General features: G+C 42.4%; 1 protein-coding gene across 4 annotated transcripts in view; it reads right to left on the reverse strand.

Moving 5' to 3' along the window:
• SOBP (sine oculis binding protein homolog) overlaps nucleotides 1-12,627 on the reverse strand; it is a 118,973-nt gene that overhangs the window by 102,793 nt on the left and 3,553 nt on the right. For all 4 annotated transcript variants that reach the window (XM_056343678.1, XM_056343677.1, XM_056343675.1 and 1 more), the window contains exons 2-3: nucleotides 6,425-6,563; nucleotides 4,397-4,582 (exon numbers count right to left, since the gene is read on the reverse strand). In XM_056343678.1, coding sequence (XP_056199653.1) covers nucleotides 4,397-4,582; nucleotides 6,425-6,563 — 325 coding nt within the window. The remainder of the gene's footprint in view (nucleotides 1-4,396; nucleotides 4,583-6,424; nucleotides 6,564-12,627) is intronic.

The raw sequence follows: 12,627 nt of genomic DNA on the forward strand, positions 1-12,627 counted from the left end.
TGCCGACACCCATGCTCAAAGGCTAGACCCACCAGCAGTTGTACCTCCCCTACCGAGGCACTGCCATGGGGGTTCACAAGAGAAAGTAAACCAAAGAGCACTCTTAAAAAAAATGGGGAAACTGAGATAGCATAGCCTCCAGCAGGTGCCAGGGGAAGGAGGCAGCATGTTCTTACCTGCATTGAAAGAATTTTTTGCATTCTTCTTTGACTAGTCTTGATTTTAGCCTTCCTTCATCCCATGTAACAGCAGCCGTCCAAACTTGTCTAAGTGAAAGGGCAGAGTCACCCGAAGTGCCCTCTCAGATTTACTCTATCGCTAAGGGCTGCACAGTAACAGTTAGGATGTCTGCATGCTGCATACTATGGACGTATACCCTGCACAACTGTGGTGGGATTTTTATTTTTAGATCACTCCTGGCTACTGCACTTTGTTCCCTGCTATTTCTATGTAATTTTTTAATTGAAAAAAATACTTTCTTTACGTTGCTGTGTAGAAAATAAGAAACTTCTCATACCAAGTAGAACTAATCTTAGTATCGGTTTGTTGCAATGGGTTGTACCCAAGACTAACCCTGAAGATCACTCAGAATCTGTTGCTGGGCAAGAAGGATGGTTATCAGCCACAAGGAGACTATTACATCAACTCTTTGGAGGCTGCACTGACTTCTTACTTGCTTCCAGATGCAGGTCAGATGGCTGATGTTGACTGATAAAGTCCTGTTTGATTTGGGCACTGACTGAGTGTGGTTTATCTGCCTGGTGGTGCAGATCAGTGGCGTGCTCTTGCAGACAGTCTCCAGATCTGAGCAACTGGCATACTTCTTGTGGAGGCTTCCCGTGACTAGATTTAGTATCCTCCATTAACATGCTGCAACCTGAGTCTGTAGATGGTCAGTGCACCAGATCGGGCCCACTTGGCCTTTTTTGGGTGTAATTCTGGGGTACAGTGAAGACAGAGTGCCATTACTGGAGCTGTTTATAATTGGTCAGGTAGCAGCCTGATGTTTTCCAAGACTCTATAAGCAAATTCTTACCTAATATTTCATTTGACTAAAACAGAAAAGCTGAACAGCTTGGAGATAAAGTTTTAGTCTGAATGCTCAAAATTACTTGGTTTTCAAAAGAAAAAAAAACACTTTACCATAAAATAAATATGAGGGCAAAAAGGTAGATTCGTTAACTGTTCAAGGTTTTAGCCTGTTCATACAAAATATGAATGCAGATAGGGCACTGTTCAAGGTTTTCCAGCATGCTCAAGGAAGACCTTAGCCTGCTGAAATCTTCAATGACTGCTTCCTAGACATAATTCAGTACTAGTACTCCTTCTCCTCCTTTTCAAGCTGGTAGTTGTTTCTGATACCAAGAATTATATCTGCCTCCCTGGAAATCTTGTTTCCCTTGGCTTCCTGACTGTCTTTCCCCTTCTTCTACCCCTGCCATTGCTATATCAGTGCACATTGCAGAGCATCCTTCCTATTTCTCCCTTCAGGCTTCTGTGAGCATCCCCTGTGCTCTGCTCTTTCTCTTCTCCCTCCTATCTGTATAGAATCTTACCTGCAAAAATTATTCAACTAATAATTCATTGTGACTGTTTCTTGGATCTGCTTATCCTCTCCAGACCATTGCTCTCCTGTCCAAATGAATATTTCAGCCTGTCTCCCTGACAGTTCTTTACTGGTGCTGACCCTTCAGTTCAAGATCAATACGGCAAGAATTAAAGTCTTAATAATTTCTCCCTGAGTGCTCACTCCATATTATTTGCTCAGTAATAGTGGACCGCACCATCATCTTTCCTGTCCTTCAGGTTCATGATTTAGATATCATTTCCATCTGCAGGCACTCTCTTTTCAGCTATATTTAAATCTTGTAGATTCTTCTTCTGTGCAATACCTAAAAGCTTTGCCCATCCATCCATAAAGTCTGGACTCATCCCGCTTCTCAGCTTTTCAGTCACTACAGTGCATCACTACTTGGTTTTCTCTGGCCTGTAATGTAACCTCATCCTATGTGCACCCACTCAAAATGTGCTGCAAAGGTTCCTTTCTCTGCCCAGCATTTTAACCTTGAAGCTTTCTCCTAGACACTTTCTGCCGCTCCCTCCTTTCTCCCGTCTTCATTTATTAACTCGGGCAAATGTAAGCTGCTTCTGTTCTTGCGGCAGGTCAGCCATAGCCTGTCCCTCTTCCATGCCGAAAATGGTGAATTTCGGCTTTAGCAGTTAATAATGTGAGTCTTTTCCATTTGCCTGCTCAACTCAAAGAAGCACCTTTGTGCTGCTTCCGAAGTCATCCCCTGTGCTTGTGAGGGGCAACAAGAAAACATCCCCAGAGTTTCTCTTGTCTGGCTTTGTATCACTCTGAAGTTTGTTGCTTTGATGTAGTGCCCACAAAACGGTGTCAAAGTGCAGTGCCAAGTCCACTGCCTCACATGCTGGCTCTCCTGGCTCCTTTGTACTCCCTTTTCTACTTGCATTCACCAGTTGCTTCTTGCCAGGCTCTTTGGGGTGATAATGACTAGGGCACCTACGCCCTAAGATAAAACAGAACAATTACTACCAATGCTTACTGCAAATCCCACAAAGGCTGTGGTTCTCCTCCCCCTCCGGTCCTCCCAAACCTTGCTCTCTAAAACAAAGGTGAGATAAATATGCTCATCTGCTCAGAAGTCATGCTAATCTAGCGCCCATTACTGACAATGGGATAAAGTCAGAGGAGGCAGAGATTATGCAAGTAAAACAACAATATTCATTATGAATTAATGAATTAAAAACCTAAAGTTGGAAAATACTTATGAAAAGCCTTCTCTGCACGTTGCCCTTAGCGGTACATTTGAACTCAGGATCACACGTGGTAGGTGGATGGGCAAAGAACAGAAGGCAGTTGACTTGGCCAAGGCTCCCCTGTGTCCACTTAACTACTGTTGCAGTAATTTGTTTTTCTACTTCATAGTTCCATCTCCTCCTGCTTGTTTGATGTCATAAAAATCCAGCAACTGTGGCAGTTTGCACAATGCATGTTATAGCCTTGTGTTCACGTACCACAAATTCAGCATTCTGGATTCATTCATGACTCAGATTGGAGGAGAAAATAGCTTGGGATGGCACAAGCCCTTGATTAAAGCTTTAGGGCCAAATCAACAACAGCTGAGGATCCAGCCCATATGGCCCGAGATCTTTAGCTGTGTAAAGGCTGCAGGAATGGGCCCAAATAGCCTTGGTAATTAGCAAATATCGTATAAAATAGATGAAAAGTCTTTGGCAGGGAATGCATATTGAGTAACATTTGAAAACTATTCATGGCATATTACTATACTTCTTTAGAGATAAAACTCAATGGCATAAAGATAATTTGGGAGGGGCAACTGTAGCCTATCACATGCCTGTCAACCCGCAAACACTTTCTTGGACCCATCAGTATTTTACAGCTACCTTTAATCAATGCAACAAAGGGCAGAGGTGACCATCTAACACCTGGGACCTGATCCTACAAGCTGTTCTGACTCTGCAGAAGCCTCCTCGCACCTGGTGGGGACTCTTCAGCCAAGCTGCCTCCCTGTGTGCGGGGAGCTACTGTTCCTGGGTAGGTTATTGCAGGTCACCCTGGACTCAGTGCCTCGGTCACCCAAGAGCACCCAGAACGACACCCAGGGAAGTCCACGGAAGCAGGACTGAGCCTACTCCTATCTAAATTCACCATTATCGCACCATGTACAGCAGTAAACAATAACAGAGCAATTAATCACCCCGGCGCAGCCGTGAGAGTTACTTTCACAGATTATGGTAAGCAGCATGCAGTGTAGAATAAATCATTTTTCATGCAAACTCTGAGGAATGGCATGTTATAAAATCACGCCTGATAAAAATCTAATGAAAATGTAAAACATCTCAGTGCAGTCTCCTGGGAAGAGTCAAGATCATATTAAATCCTCAAGAGACAACGGTCAGGGATTTCAATGAGAATCAAGAGACAGTTTTCCCAGGATGAGCTTGTTAACCCAATATAAAGACAAGATATTGATTTGATGGCTTTGTCTCTTTTGCTGTTTCCTTCATGGAGCCTATTTTTAATTTAATTGTCTTCCATTAATTTTTTTAAAGGCTTTATTCATCAGAACAAAATCCTTTTTTTTCTTTCTAAAAGCAGATGTTTTTGAAGTGCTGGGAGTATAATCCAGCATGCAGAGTGTCACAAGCAGCACCAGTCTGTTGTCATTGCATTTGTAGAAGTTTTACAAGAATACTAACAAATAAAGTCGCTCTCCCACTCCGTTTTAAAGTTCCCTGCAACTGGTTTTTAAACATTTTGAAATCAGACCTCTTACTAAGATGTCACAATCTAGCAATTTCAGGACCTGTCAATGACAGTAACCATTTTTAAATGTTCATTAGGATTTACCTGCTGGTGGCTTTATGAAAGGTGGTGGAATTAATGGGACAATAATAGGTACATTCCCGTGATCCTTCGACCCTGCTGGTGAGTCTGATAGTCCATTTCCTGTGGCAAGCCCTGGGTAGCCTGGGTTTATATTGTACGGTGAAATAACACTGTCCTCAGGTAATTTTGGTTTTGGCAAAGAATTTTCTGTAAAACACAACGAACATATTGTACAGTATGACAAATATATTTCTTAAATTCCCTGACATACTTTCACCAATCTGTTCATTAAATTACTTACCCTGATACAAGAAGAGCGCACAAAAAACCCCAGCTATTTTCCCTTTTAAAAAATGGATAGTTTCCAGTATTCTTCAGAACTACTCCATTTTTTTAAATCAAATTCACACTTCCTCTTTTTCAAAAGGTGGGATTATTGTGTCATGCACGTCCTTAGTACACCCGATTTAATCAATGATGCCCTGTTCTCATCCTTTACTTCTACTGTTTGCATGGTGATTACACTCAGCGTACTGTGACTTCACCAATGCAAGAAGCATAAACTTAAAAATAAAAGAATTTCTAATTCTCTATCAATAATATGAGTAGTAGTAATGGAAAGGATTTAAAGAAAGGGACAAAATATTGAAATGACAACAAAGTGTACATGAAATGATGATAGTTATTATTCTAATTCTTTAATCCCAAATCACCTCAGGATTCTTATTTGTAGGAATTTCTCTAATGCATCTGAGTTAGCTATGGGGCAGGACTTAATTCTTATAATTCCCTCTCCTCCCATCTCTCAGAAAAAGAAACACACTTTTTTCCCTCCCATAGACTGCACACACCAAAAACTTCTGTCACAGGTATTCGACATCTTTGTTTGCTACATGAAACGTATGACCTGTACCGTGTCTCTACAAAAAAAAAGCACATCACAATTTCATCAGGCATAGACTGGAGCCACAAATCATTCAATAGCAGATCTATTTACTAAAACATAAATAAATGAATCGCATTACAACACAGGTACAGTTTCTTCAAAGGTGGCTTAATGACATTGCATTTTCAATGACAAAGAAATATTGATCACCAATGTCACTATAGAACTAACCAGCTGCAAACATCCAATTTTAACATGACCAGGTTGTTTCATCTTACCTCTAATTTTTCCACCTTTTTCCTAGCCATTTCTCCTTCAGAACTGGTCTCTCTCTGCTATCAGTGCTCACTGAATACAGTGCTGCTGCTGGCCATCAGAAAGAAAACCCAAATGCTGCTGGCCACAAATGCAGTGAAAAGTGGCAGGCTGAGAGCATAAAAGCTGCTGCAATTTCCTCTCTCTACCTCACCTTTGACGAACTTGTTTTGGATAAGTCAAGGTGCAGCAGTTTCCTGCTCTTCCCCTCGCTCTGATGACAAGTCCTTACCCATCCCCTGCGACCGAGGAGTCAGAAGGTAGCGGCTGAACAGCCGAACAAAGAGAAGGGCTCCCACCCTTCACGTTTGGAATCACTAAGATGCAGCACTGTCCCAAACAAATTCCATCCCTGGAGAACTTCTACAGCACTTGCAGAAGGCAGTATAGTACAAGCATGGATGAGGAGCTTTTTGTGAACATTCACGCTCGTTCCTACAGGTATTGTGAATATTCCAGCTCAAAATCTTTCAGCGTTTAAAAAAGCCATAGGCCAGAATGCCTTAGCTTTGAAAGCAAAAGGGTTCCTTAAGGCCACACTGCCAAGAAAACGCTCCCTCTTTTTTCCAGTTGTGAGCAGTTTATCGGTACCACAGGTACAGGACTTTCAACTGACTCACAAAAGGTATTACTTGCGAAGAAATATTAGTAAGTGCCTACTAACAACAATTCTGTTAAGTGATTTTCCTCATACTGTATTGGCTTCCTTGTACCAGAAGGCACTCTCTGATGTTTTTATGTAAAGCAACCACGAAGCAGCAGAACACGCTTCCCAATCCACGCCAATTCAGACAGGTTGAGATATTAATCCTTCTTTGCATGAACACAGAAACATGAAGTCTCATTACCTTTGAGAACAGAAATGTGCTGGCGGCTTTCCCCATCTGCCGAGTAGTTCCTGAATTCAATATCTTCTCCATCTTTCAATTCAACCTTATCATAACCATACCAGCCAAGGAGCTCATTCATAGTGTTTTCTGCAAAGTTCTGAAAGAGAAAAATTACCTACTTATTTATGTAATCAATAACCATTTGGAAAGAAGGGAGGACTGCATAAATCGAACCATATCTGTGCTACACGAGGAAGTGTCAGGTTTAGCCCACCTCCTCAAAGACTAATGCTCATTTCATAAGTCAAGTGCATAAAGTGTAATGCATTTAAATCTTCGACTGGCACATGTAATTATGACAGAGACTCATACATCTGTAATTTAAAGAAAATGAAAAGGAGAGTTATTTATGACTTTTGCTCTGGCATTCAATGTCAGAAATATTTTAACATACATTCGTCACACAAACTTGTCTGTGTTGCCATAAAATATTTAAGACTGCAGCGAGAGAATAACAGAAAATCAGGACTTTTTTCAACGAGCAGTTAATCAATCTTACTGTGCTACAGTCTTTTCAGCTGGAGCAGGTCACTGACACAATTACAGTTCCTTGAGGTGCCCATGAACCAAATCAAATAAAATCACAGTGAAGACGTTCTTCCTCAGTTATAAGCCCTTGCGTAGTCAAACTACTTAAAAACTCGGCCCCATGAAAGCCTTTTACCATAACATTTCATACAAACATCCCCTATATTTGTTTAAGAAAACCTTTCTCAGTTTTGCCACATTTATTTTCAAACCAATTTCCAAGCAGCCATGTGGTTACATTTTATGTTTGTATGGAAATGCAAAATATGGAACATGACTGTCATAACTCTCAAATTCTATTAAAAACACGTCCTCTAGGTCAGGTGGCAAAAAAAAAATCTGCAGAAAATTCTCATTACTGGGCCAGGAGATTTAGTGGAGTAAGTTAAGAAATCTACAGCCAGGCAACAAAGCTTTCTGAAACCAAACAGTGCCATGGAGGTCTACAGGCTATGGGTTTAAGAAACCACCAAATGAAACCAGCTAATGAATTACTGCGATGGCAAAGATCAATTTAAAGTAGCATGACAACTATAAAACAAAAAAAAAAAGCCACACACAAAGCTTTTCTATTTGGTCTCTGCATATATTTTTTTTTATCACTCTTTTAAAACAAATTCCAAACTTCATTTTCCTTTAAGATCCTGACATCTAAAATAACACTCCTGATAAGGACTGTCTCCTGGGACTCTGGCTACCAGTAAAGGAATGAAGAGAGCACACCAATTCAAAACAAATGGTACGTGTCAAATTTGCAGGTTGCTAGATTTTGTCTAGTAACTGCTCTAGCTTAATTTTTGAGTGGGAGCAAATCTAATGATGGAACACAGCAATTCTCCAGTCATTTAAATAAATAAATAAAATTAATCAGATGATAATTGCTTCCGAATTCGAAGCTACAGCAGGCACTCTGCCCCAGAACATCACAGCACTGCACTGCTCCTGGCTCATTCATCACACCAGATTGTATAGGTGTTCCTGTCACTCAAGGAGCACTGTAAAGCAGCTACAAGCAATAAACGCAAGCAGTTTATACTCTTCCAGGAGTATCATCTGTGTAACTGTGCTACGAACACACATTTCAGGAAAAGAAAAACCAAAACAAAAACCCACAGCAGACCCTGGACCCTGGAGCGTTAATTTCCCTTGGTCTTTTCCCCTCTTTCATTTTCACTTGGCCTCCTGCTGGAAGTCTTGATGCCGTGGCTGTCCCGTGCAGCCCCGAATTGCCAGAAAACACTACATTGTTCCACCTTTACCTCTAGTGTCAGCATTAAAAGCACAACAGCCTGTTACATCTGAGGTATGCCACTACTACAGTTTGCAACAAGTACAATACAGTGTAGTGTGGCTAACACCTACATTCATTTCTACAATATACATTTAAACTCTCATTTGAATGATGCAGTGTTGCAAGTGTTTTAAATACTAGCAAAAAAGGGAAATCTTTCTGAAGTTGGTTGTTGGGTGGGGGTTTTTTTAGCTTTTTAGAAAACATGTCTTTGGCACTGAAACTCCCAATGCACTAACCCTGTCTCTAACCCATGGGAATCCAACAACGAAATTATGTGGGAATGGGGAGTGAAACCTTGCCACTGCAGCTCACCCAGAATGACCCAAAGGGGTCCATGGAGGCCCAAAAGCAAGCTCTGCTACCTTCCCTTGCTTTGCTAGATTTCAGCTATGGAGATGTGGCCCTAGAGACTAATCTAGCAAGGTAGAGACAAATTGACAAAGTCTTCCTGACTTAAACCCCATGTAACCAAATTAATTGAGTAGCTCTAAATTTGCCTCCTGTGGATGCTTTGTGTTTTATTTGCACTGTTGATCAACTCAGGCAATGAGTAATTTCTAATTACTTGTCAAGGAATAAGTAAGCAAGGCTGTATATATGTTTCTTTCTTTCTGAAAATTCATACATGTGTGTGTCTCTCCAGAATCTAGTCAAAGTGATGCTTGGGTTTGTAATGGCACAAAGTTTTAAGTGCCTTTCTTTCAAGTCTCATTTTTACTATCCATGATGAGTGACACACAAAAATGAACGCTCATAAGGACAAAGAACACATTTGATTTTTAAATTACCCATCGTAGAGACTTGACTCTTAAAAAAAAAATAATCACCCAGGTCTTTCCTAACTAACTTCAGTGGGAGTATGATGAGGTTGCATATTATCAGTAACAAGCACCTTTTTAACACTGTGATTTCTCAACAAGGATGCTTGGATAAAAAAAAACAATTAAGCCATTCTCCTTCATAATTTGTCTCACCTATTACAATGACGTTGATCACTCTTAATACTATTCTCTCAGAGGCTAACAGCTGGGGCTTCATTACACAGCACTTTATATACACAGCAAACCAAGAGGACATCCCTAGCAAGCTGAGGTCAAAGCTGAGAAATGTTTTCTTGCACACTAACTCTCTTGTATAGACATGCATCCACAGAACTACAGCGTCACCTTCCCTCAGACTCCTGACTACAATACCCATTTGCAGCAATATCCAACACACTCTCAGTCAAGATGATGGTCACACAGCTTATGTCCTAGATACGGTAACAAAACGGGCTTTATAAAGACCAAGCATGGTGGCAATAGTCAAAACACAAACGATGAGATAAGACATTTTTTCTCTGTCTGAATGCAGAGGGGAGGATAAAAAGGGGGGGAGGGAGGGGGGGAAGAGGCAAAAAAGCCCAGTGCTCAATGAACTTAAGGAAAGGAAGCAAGTCAATCAATACTAACCTGTACATGCAGAGCAGAACCTCACTGAAAGATGTACAAGCTCCAAAGGCTTAGTGAAAGGAAGGGTGACAATTGTAACAACAGTGCTTGAGAAAAGAAAGAATGTGGGACCCGAGGCTGGAGCAGGAGAGCAGAAGAAGCAGTGATGAAGCAGGCTAGAGAGGAACCAGCTGAACTGAGAGATGATGGGCCTGCCAAAGCCCAGGGAGATGTGAAGGCAAGTGTGGATGACCAGATGGAGGATGTGCAAGGAGCTGTGATTCCATGCTTTTGCAGGAACAGGACAGCAGAGGCACTGAGCTAGTCCATGCCTACTTTCAGACTCATTCCCCAAAGGGATATGAAGGGTCTTCAAGATGGAGGCTGCCACCCTAACCCCACAGCCCTGCCGAAGGCCTGGGATGATGTGAAAAACCAGCACATCAGGGAAAACCTTGTCCATTATCAGTAAAATCCCAAGTCAGCAATCACACTGTTAAGCAGGGATCCTTGAGCCCAGAGCAAATCCCACTGGATTACAGGACAGAAGCTAACATCACCCTACCAGAGAGGCAACACTCAGTCCCCTGGGGGGAAACCAAGAGACTGATCCCTGGTGCAGCTCCCAGCGTGAGCCAGCATCAGAGCTGTGAAGACCAGCACAGACACCCTGAGCCACACACTTCCATGATCACACCGCCACGCCACGCTTCGCCTCCGTGCGTGCACAAAGCAGCCAGGCTCCCGAGGCTGTGGTGGAAAGACTGATGACCTCTTCAGCTGCCAGCACACTCAGGCAGCCAGTTAACATCCCACTGGAGCCAAATCTCCCGCACCCCTCTAGCTGCCAGCGCACCACCACAGCTGCCCAACTGCCAGGGTATTTGCCACGGCTGCAGCACAACCACCACATCCCTGCCAAAGAAACTGGCCCAAAAATGCTCCAGTGGCCCCAGTCACACAACACTGCCAAAGCCCTCCCTTCCTAATCGACAGCAATTCTTTTTTTGCCCCCTGCTAAGTCCCAAACCACTTATCACCACTGCAGGGCAATTTGCATGTTTTAACTGTATGATTTCTCTATTCTTGTACTATACAGAAATATCCTCCTGCCTGGAAGGGCCAGGAAAACTAACTAACTATTATGCTCATTGGTATTTTGACTTGAATTTGCTTCCTATTCAGGGGAAAGATGAAGAAGAGTGTGTTGACTCGCCAGACTGTGGTTCCTCTCCTTTGTGACTGACTTATATGCTAGGCAGTAAAAACATAATCACATTTACTCCCGCTTTAGGATTCATTTCATCGTAATGGTACACCTACACCTTGATTTTTTTACAATGCAATGCATCATTTTCCCAAATCTTTGCTAATTAATATATTCTGAAGCTAAGCCATGCTTCTCTTTCCATCTTAGACCTCTTACCTTTCCTTCTCTATGAACCTTATTCACAGGGGGCAAAGCCTGGCTTCACTGAACGAGGCCTGGCAAACACGGAGGCAGGAAACGCAGGGGAGAATAAGTCTGTCAGACTCATTTTCTTCTAGGTTTTACTGCTGAATGTTTATTTCAGATCTGGGAGGAAGCACAGTGGCTCCATTCCATTTCCTTGCCTGCACAACCCACTCGGTCACAGCCCCACAAATTCACTTTTCACTTTCACTGCACCGAGGAAATAAAAATGTTTCTACAGTCACAACGCAAACTCGAATTTATTTTTTTTTTCCGGCCCTCACTTTCTTTGCTTATTTACATCGTCGCCATATTGAATTTTACAGTTAGACCTTTATGACATCGGAAAGCAACATTTCTTGATGCTTTAATTTCCTTTGTCCTCTCATGTACGCGTTTGGTTCTGCAACACCCGCTGTGTTTGGGGAAGCACTGCTTCTGCCCTGCACAGGCAGGTAGGCTCCCTGTGCAGGCAACACAGCTCCCTTTGCAGCCATCCCACAGAACTCCGTCCACGCAGGCTCCGCAAGAAAACCTCCTCCACCTCAGGCTCCTGAAATAGTACAACTGATAAAGTCTGTCTGCTTTTCCACTTTCCCAAAGACATTTTTTGCCTTTCAGGAGAGAAGGGAGGAGTTTCCTTGGAATCTTCTGAATGCTCAGAGCAATCTGGCTCGCTCCAGGCACGGGGCTGCTACGCCTGCTTCACTGCTTTCCTCCTTCTGACAGTAGTACTTTTCAATGCCAAACAGGGAGTATTAAAACACTAAACTGAAAGATCTTCTGATGAGTTTACTATTAAACTATAACAGATGGGGCTGTCTTAAGCTCTAGGCATCAGGAACGAAGCCCAATTTTAGATACAAATTAGTTATTGAGAATATTTATAGATGGTAAACTCCCTGGGCACATGGAGCAACCCTGTGAAATTACAGCACAAATTAATTGCTCGCCTTTCAACTGACAGAGACATGCGGATACATTGTCTTGTTTGTTCAGGAGAACTTCCAGTGCAATCCAGTACTGGATGCAACTCCATTTCACAACCGTGTGGAGCAGCTCACTGTTCCTCCTGAGCAGCACTGCTGCCTGGCAGCAGGATGGCAAAGCGAAATAAGCTGAGGAGGGAGGGATGGGGAAGCCACCACTGCGCCTTGATGAGTGCTTTCATCAATTAAACTGTAAACAGTATTTTGGTCCTAAAATAGTACTGGGTTCTCTGATTATGATAGCTTTGGATCTATCAGGTGTCCTGTCACTCATCAGCGAGTGAGAAATGGCACTGAACTGAATTTCAGAATAACTACCGCTCTTCTTCCAAAGCGTGAGGTGAACAATGCTACCTCTGGAAGAAAAAAAATGGAAAGTATCATCTGAAGAAAAAAAAAACAAAACTAGGAAAAAGAATGAGAGGCTGCAAAGGTCACGGTGTAACAAAACAGTTCCTCCTGCATAT

This window comes from Falco biarmicus, chromosome 6 (genome assembly GCF_023638135.1).
Source record: "Falco biarmicus isolate bFalBia1 chromosome 6, bFalBia1.pri, whole genome shotgun sequence".
Lineage (NCBI taxonomy): Eukaryota > Metazoa > Chordata > Aves > Falconiformes > Falconidae > Falco > Falco biarmicus.